General features: G+C 43.1%; 1 protein-coding gene and 1 pseudogene across 1 annotated transcript; one reads left to right on the top strand and one right to left on the bottom strand.

Moving 5' to 3' along the window:
• Positions 1 to 18,389, bottom strand: part of LOC135525834 (zinc finger protein 850-like) — a 227,988-nt pseudogene that overhangs the window by 44,207 nt on the left and 165,392 nt on the right.
• Positions 1,169 to 7,956, top strand: LOC135525362 (uncharacterized). The gene is made up of 7 exons (XM_064953059.1): positions 1,169 to 1,669; positions 2,606 to 2,703; positions 2,835 to 3,012; positions 4,112 to 4,226; positions 6,469 to 7,259; positions 7,457 to 7,663; positions 7,910 to 7,956. Exons 1-7 carry the CDS (start codon positions 1,432 to 1,434, stop codon positions 7,954 to 7,956), a joined length of 1,674 nt encoding a protein of 557 aa, XP_064809131.1. The 5' UTR covers positions 1,169 to 1,431.

Raw genomic sequence — 18,389 nt, 5'->3', positions numbered from 1 at the left:
ATGGGAGAGGTTTAGGGTAACTGAAGGATAGGACTGGATGGTCTTCAGAGATAGATGGGAGAGGTTTAGGGTAACTGAAGGATAGGACTGGACGGTCTTCAGAGATAGATGGGAGACATATTTTTAAACAGAAATAACTTATTTACATAAGTATTCAGACCCTTTGCTATGAGAATCGAAATTGAGCTCAGCTGCATCTTGTTTCCATTGATCATCCTTGAGATGTTTCTAGAACTTCATTGGAGTCCACCTGTGGCAAATTCAGTTGATTGGACATGATTTGGGAAGGCACACACGTGTCTATATAAGGTCCCACAGTTTAATGTGCAAGTCAGAGCAAAAACCAAGCCATGAAGTCGAAGGAATTGTCCGTAGAGCGCCGGCACAGATATGGGGGAGGGAGTCAACAACAAAAAATATGCCGCATTGAAGTTCCCAAAGAACACAGTGGCTACCATCGTTCTTAAAAGGAAAAGTTTGGAACCACCAAGGCTCTTCCTTGAGCTGGCCGCCAAGCCAAACTGCGCAATCGGGGGAGAAGGGCCTTGGTCTGGGAGGTTACCAAGAACCTGATGGCCACTCTGACAGATATATAGAGTTCCTCTGTGGAGATGGGAGACACCAACACTTGCCTAAATAGCCCATATGCCACCATAGGAAGTGTTATGTGTTGTTCGCGATGAGCCTTGGTCAATTTAGCTCAGAGTATGCCACCCTATTCTATCTGTCACCTTTAAAAAAAAAATCTTTCACCTTTATTTAACCAGGTAGGCTCGTTGAGAACAAGTTCTCATTTACAACTGTGACCTGGCCAAGATAAAGCATAGCAGTGTGAACAGACAACACAGAGTTACACATGGAGTAAACAATTAACAAGTCAATAACACAGTAGAAAAAAAAGAGTCTATATACATACCTAATCCTGCCTAATAGGCAGGCCAATCCTGGAGGACAGTATTGGCTGTAAGAAGTAAGAACATAACATTTGGTTATTTTTAAATTACTTCTTATGACATTGCTTGCCAGACTGAACATTGTAATTCATATTTTCCAATTTGCGTGACCCACTCCAGTCAGCAGATGGCAATATGAATTTTTCAGGTGATACTTCTTGCGTGACGTATAATCTAGTGGACGGGACAGAAGGCTTCTTCAACCGCGACAAAAGGCTTCTGATTTAACCACGCTGTGCTTTGCTAGCAAACCTAAAACCGAAACATTGGAGCTCTTTAGACCAATCTTGTGTATATTACTCTTAGTGTTTTCAACATAATTCTGTTTTCACATCTACTGGTTCATTTAAACGTAATTTGCTTGTTAACTTAGCAAATGTGTTCCATTGATACTGCACTAGGCTAATCTCCCGGAGCATAAACTCACTAATCTAGACGGAGAAAGAAACTGGTGAAAGGAGGCAAAGAAGCTTGAAGAATGAATAAGGAGGCGATCACATTGAAACAAGAGGATGATATTACAGTGAAAGAGGAATATGGGAACGAGGTTGTCAAAGTGGAAAAAGAGGTAGAAGCTTTCAGAATCAAAAAGGAGGAAGATGCCGTAAAATTGAAAGAGGAGGAAGACCCCTTTAGAGTAAAAGAGGAGGATATCTCAATAAAAGAGGAAGACGTTTTGGGAGTGAAAAATGAGACTGAAGATCCGATTACCACCAGTGAGTACTGTCTTAAAAACGGGCACAAACTATGCAGTTGTTTTTAAAGGGGCATTATACTGAAGTTCTACACTTGAATATGTTGTTCTGTACTGTAGGAATTGTTTATTAAGGGGCAATCTGCCATTGGTACATATATTTTTGGAACTTCAAAAATGGATTTATTGAATTCTATGTGGTCTATATTAAAGTGCACTTATTCTAGTATAGCCGGGTTTTAAAATATAATATACAGTGCATTTCTACTTAAAATATCAAGTGGACGCAAAATGCACCCATTTTGTGGAACGGCCCTTTTATATTTGCATCACAGTGGTGGGAAAAGTACGCAAGTAAAGTGAGTCACCCAGTAAAATACTACTTGAGTAAAAGTTCAAATATACTGAAGTATCAAAAGTATATAAATAATTTCAAATTCCTTATATTAAGCAAACCAGATGGTGCCATTTTATTGTTTATTTTATTGACGGATAGCCAGGGACACACTCCAACTCTCTGACAATCTACAATTGAAACGTGTGTTTAGTGAGTCCGCCAGATCAGAGCCAGTAATGATTACCAGGGATGTTCTCTTGATTAGTGAGTGAATTGGACCATTTTCCTGTCCTGCTAAGCCTTCGAAATGTAATGAGTACTTTTGGGTGTCAGGGAAATGTATGGAGTAAAAAGTACATTTTCTTTATGTATGTAGTGAAGTAAAAGTACAATTAGTCAAAAATAGTAAAGTACAGATTCCCCAGAAAGCTACTTAAATAGTACTTTAAAGTATTTTTTACTTAAGTACTTTACACCACTGATCACAAACAATATTTACAAAATATATTTAAAGTGGCTAATTTAGTCCCCTTTTAGATATGTATTCATTCCTCCTGTAAGACTGTGATTGCAATAGAAGTTGATGAGTTTACCATCTGTTTGATGTTCTCATTCACACAGGAGCGAGACATGACTATTGTGGATCCTCTGGGGAGCCTCAACAACATCCTGATGCTGACGAGGAAGAGAAGAGTCTCTACAGATCAGAACACCAGATGGTACAGGTTGGTCTGGTCTAGCATACAGCTTGCTCTCAGGGTCTGGTCTGGGCTTCTGTAAAGCACTTTTTCAACAGTGACATCAGCATCCATAATGATATGCGTCTGTGTCCCTTCTTTATGGTTACCAGGACAACGCTAGCCCCTCCTCCCTCCTGGAGTCCCCGTTTCGTACCTCTTCCGGTAGCACCTTACTGCTGGGTAGGAAGAGGTTGTCTGTGCTGCTGGTGGACTGCAGGAAAACAATGGGGCTGAGTGGAACTGTGAGAGGAGGAGAAGAGAAGAAAGGATCAGATTTGACTCATCAAAGTAAGTGCTGTAGTTTAGTTTGAACAAATATAATAGATCTTCCCACTGGTATATGTTACCAGGACAACCAGCAGAGTTCTGTTAGTTGACATGAAGATGGACTAGTATCTTTTACCAGTGGGGCTGTCCCCGACAAATAAAAATCTTGTTTGACTTAGCCACCTGTTTGGGGTCACTTAGAAATGTCCTTGTTTATGAAAGAAAATCATTTTTTTGGTCCATTAAAATAACAACAATCAAAGCCACAAATGCTGATGCTCCAGATACTCAACTTGTCTACAGGAGGCCAGTTTTATTTCTTCTTTAATCAGAACAACCGTTTTCAGCTGTGCTAACATAATTGCAAAAGCGTTTTCTAATGTTCGATTCGCATTTTAAAATGATAAACTTGGATTAGCTAACACAACGTGCCATTGGAACACAGGACTGATGGTTGCTGATAATGGGCCTCTGTAGATAATAATGGGCCTCTGTAGATAATAATGGGCCTCCCTGTAGATAATAATGGGCCTCTCTGTAGATAATAATGGACCTCTCTTTAGATAATAATGGGCCTCTATTTACAAAAGGACATGTATATCCTAACACGATCCGTGTTGTAAACAGCATTCTGCATGAATTCCGACTCTTTCAACTTGCAACAAAACAATTTTATGAAATCAAATTTTGTTAGCAATCAAACATAGCTTAACACGGTCAAGTTCGGTTTCTGTGCAATCCTCAGACACTCTAGAAGACAACCAAACATGTTTCATAATTCTACATTACGTATTGGCTATACAAGACCTGAAATAGCCCATGAAGGTTCTTGGACCAATGACCACCTATCGTTTTGAAACCTCGCTAGATAGCCAATGAGCTGGGATTTCCAGCAGTTATGTGAACGCCGTTTGTAGGACAAAACAGCCATCATGCTAGAGCTGTGCACAACAGAGTTCATTCTCTGGTGAAAGGAAACCAGATGCACAGTAGTTTACGTTTCACAGCAGTTCGTTCTCTTCTACAGACTTCTCAAGTCTGAAAAAGTTAAACATGGTTACTAAGAGTGGAAAAGCTAAATCTCAGTCCAAGTATAATCATTTTGATGATATTATTGCAGAAATTGGCCAGGAGAGTGACACTGAAGAAATGGATGAGGACTCTGTGGGTGACCAGAGTTTTGATTCCAGCGCAGAAGAAATGTTTTTGGAAGGAAAGGATCCACTTTTTGATCAGTAAGTAAAACAAGTTTTAACTTCTCATGCTAATGCAGTTGTTTAAATGGTTGCATATTTATTTATATATACACACACACACACACAGTCAAAGTTTACATACACTTAGTTTGGAGTCCTTAAAACTCGTTTTTCAACCACTCCACAGATTTCTTGTTAACCTCTCTGGTACAAGTGCGTCCCACCTCGACAACAGCCAGTGAAATTGCAGGGCGTCAGATTAAAAACAACAGAAATCCCATAATTAAAATTCCTCAAACATACAAGTATTATACACCATTTTAAAGATAAACTTGTTGTAAATCCAGCCATATTGTCCTGTTTCAAATAGGCTTTACGGCGAAAGCACACCAAACAATTGTTAGGTCAGCCCCTAGCCACAGAACCATACAGCCATTTTCCAACCAAGGAGAGGTGTCACAAAAGTCAGAAATATCGATTAAAATTAATCCCTTACCTCTAATCATCTGGTGGCACTCCCAGGTCTCCATGTTAAACAATAAATGTTTGTTTTGTTCGATAATGTCCCTCTTTATGACCAAAACCCCCCTTTTTGTTCGCACGTTTAGTCCAGTAATCCGAATGCACAAGGTGCGGGCACAAAGTCCAGACAAAGTTTTTAAAAAGTACAATAAAAGTTTGTAGAAACATGTCAATCTGTAGTATGATCTAAAATAAGGACGCGAGACAACGAGGTTCTAGCTCCAGACTGTTTATTAACCAAACCCTCGCATGTCCTACATAGGTACGGATACCCCCAAGGGACATCTTCAATCCTCAGGTTGTTTTTCTCATAAATAATTAAATAATATTTCAACTGGTGAAAAGCTTCGTCAATAGAAAAGGAGAAACAAGAAAGACGCGCTTGGCTCATGTCTGGAAATTTCCACTATCCTCTCATTGAAAGTGCTGTATCGCCCTCATTTTTCAGAGTAAAAGCCTGAAACAATGGCAAAACACTGGTCACATGTAGAGGAAGCCATAGAGCTTGTGAACTGTGTCTTAAATCTTTGTTTGGTGGATAGGCTTTCAATGGAAAAACAGCCTTTCAAAATAATAGTACTTCCTGGTTGGATTTTCCTCGTTTTCACCTGCCATATCCATTCTGTTATACTCGCAGACATTATTTTAAGTTTTGGAAACTTTAGTTTTCTACCCAAATCTACTAATTATATGCATACCCTAGTTTATGGACCTGAGTAGCAGACTGTTTAAAAACCTGTCTAGTACGGGCGTTCCTCTAGGGAAACGTTTCAACAAAAATTGCCCGAAATGTCATTATTATAAATATTTAACTTCAATTAAATCAGAAGTGCAATACACCAAATGAAAGCTAAACCTCTGGTTAGTCTAGCCACCATGTCAGAATTCAAATGCGATTATCAATCAGAAATGGCAATAAAATTCATCAATTACCTTTTGAAGATCTTCTTCTTTTGGCAACACTAAAGGTCACGACAAAACAATAGTGTCGTTTTGTTCGATATAATCCATTTTTATAGCCTCACAGGAAACATTTTGTAAACTGGTTGTCGTAAATTCCTTTGGACGTAACGTTCGATGTAATTACTCAATCTAAACGGATGTTTATCGAGTCATGTTTGGTTTCATTGCAATCCTCTGTTAGTAAAACAACCACACTTCATGGTTCTTTTCCGGGACATATTGACAGAAAGGAACTGATTTGAACACGGCAAACAATGACTGTATTTCGGACCAATGACAACTGATCGTCTTGAAATCTAGCTGGGTAGATAGCCAATGAGCTCAGGTAAACGACAACATGTGATGGTTCTATCCAGGAAGACTATCGTTTGTGGGAAACTCAAGCGTATAGACACAACCATTCGCCATTGAAAACTCTACGAGGCAGCCACGCTGGTTACGTGCAGCATTTCTGTTTTGAGAGCATTTTCAGAGAATAATTATGGCAAGTAAATCTGTATAATCAAAGGCAAAGACAAAGTATACAGATCTACACGATATCATTGACGAGATTGTTTATTTGAGTTGTTTGAGATATTTTTATTTTTTTGCCATATATAAAAAAATGACTAGGACATGAAATATAAAGTACACATATGTATAAAGTAAACATTGCTCTGCATTGTGGGTGAATGTATGTCTGTGTCTGTATATATTACATGTCCATTCCATGTTTAGATAAAATACAACACCTCACCTTAGTGGAAGTTTACTTACTCTATATATAATCTGTGTCTGTTTTGTCTTTATTTCACAGTCCCAGCGATTCTGATTGGGAGCCCATACTGCCAAGGTGCAAATCCCCCACTGAAGCTGGTCCATCCAGCCGGACCCCTGCTGTCTCCGGCCCCACACCTACCCCCGCCCGGCCATCAAGAGGTGTGAAGCCGGTGACAACAAAGCGGAGGAAGGGAAGTGTGGAACCTGCTGGCAGTGCGGAGGAGGGTCGTTGGCACTCTGTGCTGGAGGAGGATGTGGCCCCACCACCTCCAATTTTCAGACCAAAGAGGCCACCAGGTCCTCAGCTGGACATGAACTCCAAGTACAGCCCCATGCAACTTTTTCAGTTGTTTTTCACCCCACGAGTTGTTGATTCCCTGGTGTTGAACACTAATAAGTACGGAGCTAAGAAGCAGGAAGGCAAGAAAGAGACATGGAAGCCCATTTCCAGGTCAGATCTTTTTTGTTACTTTTCTATGGTCATTTACATGGGTCTTGTGAAGCTAAAAACCCTGAAGGACTACTGGAAATCTGCACCCCTCTATCAACTGCCTTTCCCCACCACGGTCATGTCGTGCAAAAGGTTTCTGACAATCTCACGGGCGCTTCATATCAGTGACCCAGAAGTTGATAAGGACAACGAGACGAAACGAGGCACGGCAAGGTTTGATAAGCTCTGCAAAATTAAACCTCTCTACCTCGACATCATTGAGGCCTGCAATACTTATTTTCAGCCTGCCCAGAACCTTTCCATAGATGAGAGGATGGTAGCCTCAAAGGCCAGAAATGGCCTAAAACACTACATGCCTAACAAACCGACTAAATGGGGTTACAAACTGTTTGTTTTGGCCGATTCTCGTGTGCATACACGTGCAACTTTTTTGTCTATGAGGGTAAGAACAGTTGTGCGACCGGTAAGGGATTCAGCTATGACTCCGTTATGCAGTTATTAGATTTTCAGCTGCTAGGGAAGGGCTACAAACTGTTTGTGAATAACTTTTACACAAGCCCTGCCCTGTTCACAGACCTGAGGAAGCTGGATGTGTGGGCCTGTGGCACCATTCAGACCAACAGAGTGGGCTTTCCGAAAACCAGGGTGAACGACATGCCTAAGCAGGCTGAGCGGGGTACCATGAGATGGATCCGTGAAGATGGCCTGCTGTTTGTGAAGTGGATGGACACCAGAGAGGTGGCGATGTGCTCCACTATCCACAAATCGGAAATTGCACAAAGTAACCCGAAGAGGTTTTTAATAAGGAACGGTTGGTCAGTTGGTTGGTAGGGTCTGTCAGCTGACAGACAGAGAAGATACATAATAAAGGTGTGGTAAAGGAGAGACTATGAGTAAGAAAGTGATCAGAGTAACCATAGCAACAGAGGACATGGTGTCAGCAGCAGCTCTCTACAAAACCTCATGTTGCATCACTTCCGGTGGGCCTCAGACACATCTAGATGGCCTCAAATCTTCCCATGGACAGATGTAAATGAGCTTTTGGCTAAATCTGGTGCTACGCATCACTTCTGAGACTTCTGACACCATTGAAATCAGTAGACATGAAAATTGCCAGCACTCTGACTCTGTCCTGCACCAGGAGAGTCTAATGGAGGAGAATCTGGAGAGAGAAAGAGAAAGATTTGTCCATTGCATGAACAGTTACAATATTTTTCCTCCAGCATTACAGCATTTAATCTCACAGCACATTAGTTGTAATGTCTGAGATGACAGATTCATCATACCTGCTCTTGATGAAGAGTGACCACTGATATCTCCAGATGTCAGGATGTTGTAGAGACGTTTGGGGATGTTGTAGAGAGGTTTGGGAGGGTTGTGGAGGTGTTTGTTGGGGATGTTGTAGAAAGGTTTGGGAGGGTTGTGAAGGTGTTTGTTGGGGATGTTGTAGAGACTTTTGGGAGGGTTGTGAAGGTGTTTGTTGGGGATGTTGTAGAGAGGGTTGGGAGGGTTGTGAAGGTGTTTGTTGGGGATGTTGTAGAGACTTTTGGGAGGGTTGTGAAGGTGTTTGTTGGGGATGTTGTAGAGAGGTTTGGGAGGGTTGTGAAGGTGTTTGTTGGGGATGTTGTAGAGAGGTTTGGGAGGGTTGTGAAGGTGTTTGTTGGGGATGTTGTAGAAAGGTTTGGGAGGGTTGTGAAGGTGTTTGTTGGGGATGTTGTAGAGACTTTTGGGAGGGTTGTGAAGGTGTTTGTTGGGGATGTTGTAGAGAGGGTTGGGAGGGTTGTGAAGGTGTTTGTTGGGGATGTTGTAGAGAGGTTTAGGAGGGTTGTGAAAGTGTGTTGTCTATGTTGAACATCGGAACTCATTTGAAGGTAACCTATACACACACATGGAAGTACGGAGGTAGTTTTGTGCCCCCCAAAATAAGGGGTCAAATATATGTAAAACAATATAAAATATTACCTGAGCTTTCTTATATCGCCTAGATATAGGACAGACACTTCAAAACCTTTTTACTTAAAACAAATATATATGTATTTTTTTCCAGTTATTAAATGTGTTTTTCAATGCATTTCTATGGGCAATATTAGTAAAGCCCAAATTCAATATTTGATTTCAATATATATTCAGTAACCTTCAAAGGTTTGGACACACCTACTCATTGCATGGTTTTTCTTTAACTTTTTTCTACATTGCCAAGAGTGTACAAAGCTGTCATCAAGGCAAAGGGTGGCTACTTTGAAGACTCTCAAACATAGCATATATTTAGATTTGTTTAACACTTTTTTGGTTACTACATGATTCTATATATGTTATTTCATAGTTTTGATGTCTTCACTATTATTCTACAAAGCAGAAAAAATAAAAAATATTGAAAATCTCTGGAATGAGTTGGTGTGTCCAAACTTTTGACTGGTACTGTATATATATGTAAATAAATGAATTAAATATTGAATTTGGGCTTTACTAATATTGCCCATAGAAATGCATTGAAAACACGTTTATAACTGGATTTTTCTTTTTTTTAAGGACTAAGGTTTTGAAGTGTCCAAACTTTTGACTGGTATTACATATACAGTGCCTTGCGAAAGTATTCGGGCCCCTTGAACTTTGCGACCTTTTGCCACATTTCAGGCTTCAAACATAAAGATAGAAAACTGTATTTTTTTGTGAAGAGTCAACAACAAGTGGGACACAATCATGAAGTGGAACGACATTTATTGGATATTTCAAGCTTTTTTAACAAATCAAAAACTGAAACATTGGGCGTGCAAAATTATTCAGCCCCTTTACTTTCAGTGCAGCAAACTCTCCAGAAGTTCAGTGAGGATCTCTGAATGATCCAATGTTGACCTAAATGACTAATGATGATAAATACAATCCACCTGTGTGTAATCAAGTCTCCGTATAAATGCACCTGCACTGTGATAGTCTCAGAGGTCCGTTAAAAGCGCAGAGAGCATCATGAAGAACAAGGAACACACCAGGCAGGTCCGAGATACTGTTGTGAAGAAGTTTAAAGCCGGATTTGGATACAAAAAGATTTCCCAAGCTTTAAACATCCCAAGGAGCACTGTGCAAGCGATAATATTGAAATGGAAGGAGTATCAGACCACTGCAAATCTACCAAGACCTGGCCGTCCCTCTAAACTTTCAGCTCATACAAAGAGAAGACTGATCAGAGATGCAGCCAAGAGGCCCATGATCACTCTGGATGAACTGCAGAGATCTACAGCTGAGGTGGGAGACTCTGTCCATAGGACAACAATCAGTCGTATATTGCACAAATCTGGCCTTTATGGAAGAGTGGCAAGAAGAAAGCCATTTCTTAAAGATATCCATAAAAACTGTTGTTTAAAGTTTGCCACAAGCCACCTGGGAGACACACCAAACATGTGGAAGAAGGTGTTCTGGTCAGATGAAACCAAAATTGAACTTTTTGGCAACAATGCAAAACGTTATGTTTGGCGTAAAAGCAACACAGCTCATCACGCTGAACACACCATCCCCACTGTCAAACATGGTGGTGGCAGCATCATGGTTTGGGCCTGCTTTTCTTCAGCAGGGACAGGGAAGATGGTTAAAATTGATGGGAAGATGGATGGAGCCAAATACAGGACCATTCTGGAAGAAAACCTGATGGAGTCTGCAAAAGACCTGAGACTGGGACGGAGATTTGTCTTCCAACAAGACAATGATCCAAAACATAAAGCAAAATCTACAATGGAATGGTTCAAAAATAAACATATCCCGGTGTTAGAATGGCCAAGTCAAAGTCCAGACCTGAATCCAATCGAGAATCTGTGGAAAGAACTGAAAACTGCTGTTCACAAATGCTCTCCATCCAACCTCACTGAGCTCGAGCTGTTTTGCAAGGAGGAATGGGAAAAAAATTCAGTCTCTCGATGTGCAAAACTAATAGAGACATACCCCAAGTGACTTACAGCTGAAATCGCAGCAAAAGGTGGCGCTACAAAGTATTAACTTAAGGGGGCTGAATAATTTTGCACGCCCAATTTTTCAGTTTTTGATTTGTTAAAAAAGTTTGAAATATCCAATAAATGTCATTCCACTTCATGATTGTGTCCCACTTGTTGTTGATTCTTCACAAAAAAATACAGTTTTATATCTTTATGTTTGAAGCCTGAAATGTGGCAAAAGGTCGCAAAGGTCAAGGGGGCCGAATACTTTCGCAAGGCACTGTATATATATATATATATTTATACCTAAAGGGGTCCTATAATTAAAAATCAAACAGCTAAATAATCCACAGTATGGCCATCTTAAAACAATTCCAACCAATAAAATACAGCTAAATTTGGAGAGGACAGCATTCGGAAATCCAGATTTTGTTACGTTATAGCCTTATTCTAAAATGTATTAAATTAAGTTTTTGCGTCATCACAATAACCCATAATGACAAAGCAAAAACATGTTTTTAGGAATTTGAACTGAAATACTACATTTACATAAGTATTCAGACCCTTTACTCAGTACTCACTCAATGACTCGATTAGTGTAGTGTTAGCTAGCTACATAGTTGTCTTTGCTGTCTTCGTATCCAAGGTAATTGTGTAGCTTAGAGTGTGTAGACTTAGAGTGATTATCTTAATTTACCGAGGTTAGCTAGCCAGCTATTTGTCGTCCTTAACGTAGGAGTCACTGCTAGCTAGCTAGCCAACAGCTAGCCAACGTCTTCCGAATTGAACTTCAACAACCCGGTCAACATTCCGCCTCGCTCCACAGGTAGTATCACATTTTCATTTCACTTCATTACAGTACAACGGTTTGATTTGTTTGATCGTAGCTAGCTAGCTACTTAGCCGTCTTTGTATCTAAGACAATTGTGTAGTCTGGAGCGTTTTTCTAGGTTAGCTAGCCAGCTATTGTCGTTCTTTTAACGTAACGTTACGTAATCAACACTGCTAGCTAGCCAGCTAGCCCCCGAATAGCAGCACTGTAGAAACTATTACACTCGACGGAACGACTTGATTAGTGTAGTGTCAACAACGTAGCCACTGCCAGCTAGCCTACTCCAGCAGTACTGTATCATTTCAATCATTTTAGTCAATAAGATTCTTGCTACGTAAGCTTAACGTTCTGAACATTCGATAAGTGTAGTCCACTTGTCATTCCAATCTCCTTTGCATTAGCGTAGCCTCTTCTGTAGCCTGTCAACTATGTGTCTATCTATCCCTGTTCTCTCCTCTCTGCACAGACCATACAAACGCTCCACACCGCGTGGCAGCGGCCACCCTAACCTGGTGGTCCCAGCGCGCACGACCCACGTGGAGTTCCAGGTCTCTGGTAGCCTCTGGAACTGCCGATCTGCGGCCAACAAGGCAGAGTTCATCTCAGCCTATGCCTCCCTCCAGTCCTCGACTTCTTGGCACTGACGGAAACATGGATCACCACAGACAACACTGCTACTCCTACTGCTCTCTCTTCGTCCGCCCACGTGTTCTCGCACACCCCGAGAGCTTCTGGTCAGCGGGGTGGTGGCACCGGGATCCTCATCTCTCCCAAGTGGTCATTCTCTCTTTCTCCCCTTACCCATCTGTCTATTGCCTCCTTTGAATTCCATGCTGTCACAGTTACCAGCCCTTTCAAGCTTAACATCCTTATCATTTATCGCCCTCCAGGTTCCCTCGGAGAGTTCATCAATGAGCTTGATGCCTTGATAAGCTCCTTTCCTGAGGACGGCTCACCTCTCACAGTCCTGGGCGACTTTAACCTCCCCACGTCTACCTTTGACTCATTCCTCTCTGCCTCCTTCTTTCCACTCCTCTCCTCTTTTGACCTCACCCTCTCACCTTCCCCCTACTCACAAGGCAGGCAATACGCTCGACCTCATCTTTACTAGATGCTGTTCTTCCACTAACCTCATTGCAACTCCCCTCCAAGTCTCCGACCACTACCTTGTATCCTTTTCCCTCTCGCTCTCATCCAACACTTCCCACACTGCCCCTACTCGGATGGTATCGCGCCGTCCCAACCTTGGCTCTCTCTCCCCCGCTACTCTCTCCTCTTCCATCCTATCATCTCTTCCCTCTGCTCATACCTTCTCCAACCTATCTCCTGATTCTGCCTCCTCAACACTCCTCTCTTCCCTTTCTGCATCCTTTGACTCTCTATGTCCCCTATCCTCCAGGCCGGCTCGGTACTCCCCTCCCGCTCCGTGGCTCGACGACTCACTGCGAGCTCACAGAACAGTGCTCCGGGCAGCCGAGCGGAAATGGAGGAAAACTCGCCTCCTGCGGACCTGGCATCCTTTCACTCCCTCTTCTCTACATTTTCCTCCTCTGTCTCTGCTGCTAAAGCCACTTTCTTCCACTCTAAATTCCAAGCATCTGCCTCTAACCCTAGGAAGCTCTTTGCCACCTTCTCCTCCCTCCTGAATCCTCCTCCCCCTCCCCCCCTCCTCCCTCTCTGCAGATGACTTCGTCAACCATTTTGAAAAGAAGGTCGACGACATCCGATCCTCGTTTGCTAAGTCAAACGACACCGCTGGTTCTGCTCACACTGCCCTACCCTGTGCTCTGACCTCTTTCTCCCCTCTCTCTCCAGATGAAATCTCGCTTCTTGTGACGGCCGGCCGCCCAACAACCTGCCCGCTTGACCCTATCCCCTCCTCTCTTCTCCAGACCATTTCCAGAGACCTTCTCCCTTACCTCACCTCGCTCATCAACTCATCCCTGACCGCTGGCTACGTCCCTTCCGTCTTCAAGAGAGCGAGAGTTGCACCCTTCTGAAAAAACCTACACTCGATCCCTCCGATGTCAACAACTACAGACCAGTATCCCTTCTTTCTTATCTCTCCAAAACTCTTGAACGTGCCGTCCTTGGCCAGCTCTCCCGCTATCTCTCTCAGAATGACCTTCTTGATCCAAATCAGTCAGGTTTCAAGACTAGTCATTCAACTGAGACTGCTCTTCTCTGTATCACGGAGGCGCTCCGCACTGCTAAAGCTAACTCTCTCTCCTCTGCTCTCATCCTTCTAGACCTATCGGCTGCCTTCGATACTGTGAACCATCAGATCCTCCTCTCCACCCTCTCCGAGTTGGGCATCTCCGGCGCGGCCCACGCTTGATTGCGTCCTACCTGACAGGTCGCTCCTACCAGGTGGCGTGGCGAGAATCTGTCTCCTCGCCACGCGCTCTCACCACTGGTGTCCCCCAGGGCTCTGTTCTAGGCCCTCTCCTATTCTCGCTATACACCAAGTCACTTGGCTCTGTCATAACCTCACATGGTCTCTCCTATCATTGCTATGCAGACGACACACAATTAATCTTCTCCTTTCCCCCTTCTGATGACCAGGTGGCGAATCGCATCTCTGCATGTCTGGCAGACATATCAGTGTGGATGACGGATCACCACCTCAAGCTGAACCTCGGCAAGACGGAGCTGCTCTTCCTCCCGGGGAAGGACTGCCCGTTCCATGATCTCGCCATCACGGTTGACAACTCCATTGTTTCCTCCTCCCAGAGCGCTAAGAACCTTGGCGTGATCCTGGACAACACCCTGTCGTTCTCAACTAACATCAAGGCGGTGGCCCGTTCCTGTAGGTTCATGCTCTACAACATCCGCAGAGTACGCCCCTGCCTCACACAGGAAGCGGCGCAGGTCCTAATCCAGGCACTTGTCATCTCCAGTCTGGATTACTGCAACTCGCTGTTGGCTGGGCTCCCTGCCTGTGCCATCAAACCCCTACAACTCATCCAGAACGCCGCAGCCCGTCTGGTGTTCAACCTTCCCAAGTTCTCTCCGTCACCCCGCTCCTCCGCTCTCTCCACTGGCTTCCAGTTGAAGCTCGCATCCGCTACAAGACCATGGTGCTTGCCTACGGAGCTGTGAGGGGAACGGCACCGCAGTACCTCCAGGCTCTGATCAGGCCCTACACCCAAACAAGGGCACTGCGTTCATCCACCTCTGGCCTGCTCGCCTCCCTACCACTGAGGAAGTACAGTTCCCGCTCAGCCCAGTCAAAACTGTTCGCTGCTCTGGCCCCCAATGGTGGAACAAACTCCCTCACGACGCCAGGACAGCGGAGTCAATCACCACCTTCCGGAGACACCTGAAACCCCACCTCTTCAAGGAATACCTAGGATATGATAAGTAATCCTTCTCACCCCCCTCCCCTTAATGATTTAGATGCACTATTGTAAAGTGGCTGTTCCACTGGATGTCAGAAGGTGAATTCACCAATTTGTAAGTCGCTCTGGATAAGAGCGTCTGCTAAATGACTTAAATGTAATGTAAATGTACTTTGTTGAAGCACCTTTGGCAGTGATTACAGCCTCAAGCCTTCTTGGGTATGACAACACAAGCTTGGCACACCTGTATTTGGGTAGCTTCTCCCATTCTTCTCAGCAGATCCTCTCAAACTCTGTCAGGTTGGATTGGGAATGTTGCTGCACAGCTATTTTCAGGTCTCTCCAGAGATGTTCGATCAGGTTTAAGTCCGGGCTCTGGCTGGGCCACTCAAGGACATTCAGAGACTTGTCCTGAAGTCACTCCTGTGTTATCTTGGCTGTGTGCTTAGGGTCGTTGTCCTGTTGGAAGGTGAACCTTCGCCCCAGTTTGAGGTCCTGAGATCTCTGGAGCAGGTTTTCATCAAGGATATCTCTGTCCTTTACTCTGTTCATCTTTGCCTCAATTGTGACAAGCCTTCCAGTCCCTGCCGCTGAAAAACATCCTCACAGCATAATTCTGCAACCACCATGCTTCACCGTAGGGAGGGTGCCAGGTTTCCTCCAGACGTCACGCTTGGCACTCAGGCCATTGTACAATCTTGATTTCATCAGACCATAGAATCCTGCTTCTCATGGTCTGATAATCTTTTGGGTGCCTTTTGGCAAACTCTAAGTGGGCTGCCATGTGCCTTTTACTGAGGAGTGGCTTCCGTCTGGCCACTCTACCATAAAGGCCAGACTGGCAGAGTGCTGCAGAGGTGGTTGTCCTTCTGGAAGGTTCTCGCATCTCCACAGAGATGACCAGCCTTTCAAAGCACTTCATGGCTACATACGTGAGTGACATGGGTCGGTAGTCATTTAGGTAGGTTACCTTGGTGTTCTTGGGCACAGGGACTATGGTGGTCTGCTTGAAACATGTTGGTATTACAGACAGGGACAGGTTGAACATGTCAGTGAAGACAGTTGCCAGTTGGTCAGCGCATGCTCGGAGTACACGTCCTGGTAATCCGTCTGGCCCTGCGTTGTGATCTGAGGACCCATGCCAAACCTTTTCAGTCTCCTGAGGGGGAATAGGGTTTGTCAACCCAAATTATTTTTCACTCAGGAAGCTCCGGTAAACAGTGCTTGTATTTGCACTACTGCCACCACCAGGCCTGGAGTCCATTTTGACTTTGTTGATAGCGAGCCGTGTTAGCGAGCTGTGTTAGCTAGCCGTGTTAGCTAGCTGTGCGGCTAAAGACGTAGCAGCTAGCTGCCTACTGATCAACCTGTTGTGTGTATTGAACATTTGTATTAGACTGGACAGCTAGCTAACTAGCTACCGATCAACCTATTGTGTGTATTGAACATTCATATTGGACAGCCTTACCTATAGAGTAGCACCACCACCCATCAGCCCATTCTCTTCTTGAAGTCAAAGCTGCAGCGTATTGTTGCTATAGGAGTTTATGATTAATAATCCTATTCATTTCAAGCCCCACTAAGATGTCACCATACTATTCTTTTAAAGCCCCACTATGTAAGACATACATCATCAGAGTGGGCCTCCAACTTAAATGTAAACAATGGAGCAAATGCATCACATGTGAATATCACTTGATTATCAGAGGGGTGTATTATGACATCATATAGAACTACTCAGACATTCCAAATATCACTTGATTATCAGAGGGGTGTATTATGACATCAGATAGAACTACTCAGACATTCCAAATATCACTTGATTATCAGAGGTGTGTATTATGACATCATATAGAACTACTCAGACATTCCAAATCAGGCTTCATCCATATCATGAAGGTGGATATTGATCCAACCATTTCAAAAGTAATGACCGGGCTGATGGAAACAGGATATGCCTATACACTTTTATAAATGCCGAAAGACGATTTGTTACTTCGTTTGACATGGTGGGGTCATTTTGTGTCAGTAAAAATGTATAAACGAGAAGTGGCGGTGTTAATCCTTTATGCGCAAATATTGATTTTATAACGATAATATCTCAGTTAATTTGGAGTCACGTGATGATATGTTGTGTGGTCCTCCCACTACGACTCGGGAAACCATGCAGTTTATTAGGCTCCAGATTAAATAAATGATGAACTTCACAGGGTGGTGAAATTGCATGTGATGAGCTTGATGCTCCATTCCAATACATTTTGAGGGTCTTCTTCTGGTGACATGATGATGATTGATGCTTGGTTGCCATTTGACAAATAAAATAATGTCGCTCTCATCCATAATAATCTCATCATGAAGGTAGCCTACCAACACTGTATATGTGAGCTGTTGGCTACAGTGCACGGGACAAGAGGACTTTTGCTATATAACTCAACTGTTTTTCAAAACCATCAGTAGAGTTGAAAATGCAATGGAAACCCATTTAACTTGCATTTTTCATTCAGTACATGGGAATTCAACAGGAAAACATTTTTTTTGTGCACTACGTCATCACGCAAAGACTTTTATCCGCAATAAACCTGTTTGATGCAAACATTTCCGGTGGGAAAATGTGTATATTGTTTCATGCAGATTTGAGAATATTCACTTGAAAATCTGTCGCAAATTACATGGAAATGTAGCTGCTAAGGTGGATATTGATCCAACACCTGCCGCTTATTCAAACCAGCCCACTTGGCAAAGACCTCAGTTCAACATTCAGTTTCTCGTTACATTTCTTTGAAACAGATTTTTGTTGCAAGGTGGGTGAAACACAAAATGTCACCAGTCATCGGTTACCAGTTGTGTGAAATGAATAAAAATACCTTTTGTAGACGGATTTTTATAAATCCAATCCGTTTTCCACATTGATCAAACATCATCACATGGATTTGTTTTGTTCAAATAAAATAAAATGCGAATGGTCACATACACATGGTTTGGCAGATGTTATTGTGGTGGGAACATTGTATTTAGCTAGGATTTCATAAGGCCAGGAATGTCTTTGAGAATAACTATAGACAGTAGTTAATGTTGCTAGTTTAGGGATGAAGATAGTGAAGGTTTATCTATGTTAAGGATGTTTTTAATTTGACGTGGAAACAACGTTTATTCAACCAGTGGGAGGCTTGTCAATGCCCACAGGAAAGTGGAATGAGGAACTCTTTATTGAGACAATCATGAAATAGCAATCTGTGGGTGAGTTGTGGTGGATATTATAATATAAGGATCTGCTGGAGTCCAAGTCAAACCAAGATTCTTTATTTCTGAGCTCAGAGAGAACAACGGAGTTTGGTATTTGGTATTTTACTAGGATCCCCATTAGCTGTTGCAAAAGCAGCAGCTTTCCCTCCTGCGGTCAACACAAAACATGAC

The sequence above is a fragment of the Oncorhynchus masou genome, chromosome 5, assembly GCF_036934945.1.
Source record: "Oncorhynchus masou masou isolate Uvic2021 chromosome 5, UVic_Omas_1.1, whole genome shotgun sequence".
Classification (NCBI taxonomy): domain Eukaryota; kingdom Metazoa; phylum Chordata; class Actinopteri; order Salmoniformes; family Salmonidae; genus Oncorhynchus; species Oncorhynchus masou.
This window is presented reverse-complemented; position numbering and strand designations above follow the sequence as displayed.

Coding starts and splice junctions, on each gene's coding strand:
- LOC135525362 (XM_064953059.1), top strand. CDS start 1,432: ATGAATAAGGAGGCGATCACATTGAAACAAGAGGATGATATTACAGTG. Junction 2,704..2,834: donor ACAGATCAGAACACCAGATG/GTACAGGTTGGT, acceptor TATGGTTACCAG/GACAACGCTAGCCCCTCCTC. Junction 7,260..7,456: donor TAACAAACCGACTAAATGGG/GTTACAAACTGT, acceptor CCCTGTTCACAG/ACCTGAGGAAGCTGGATGTG.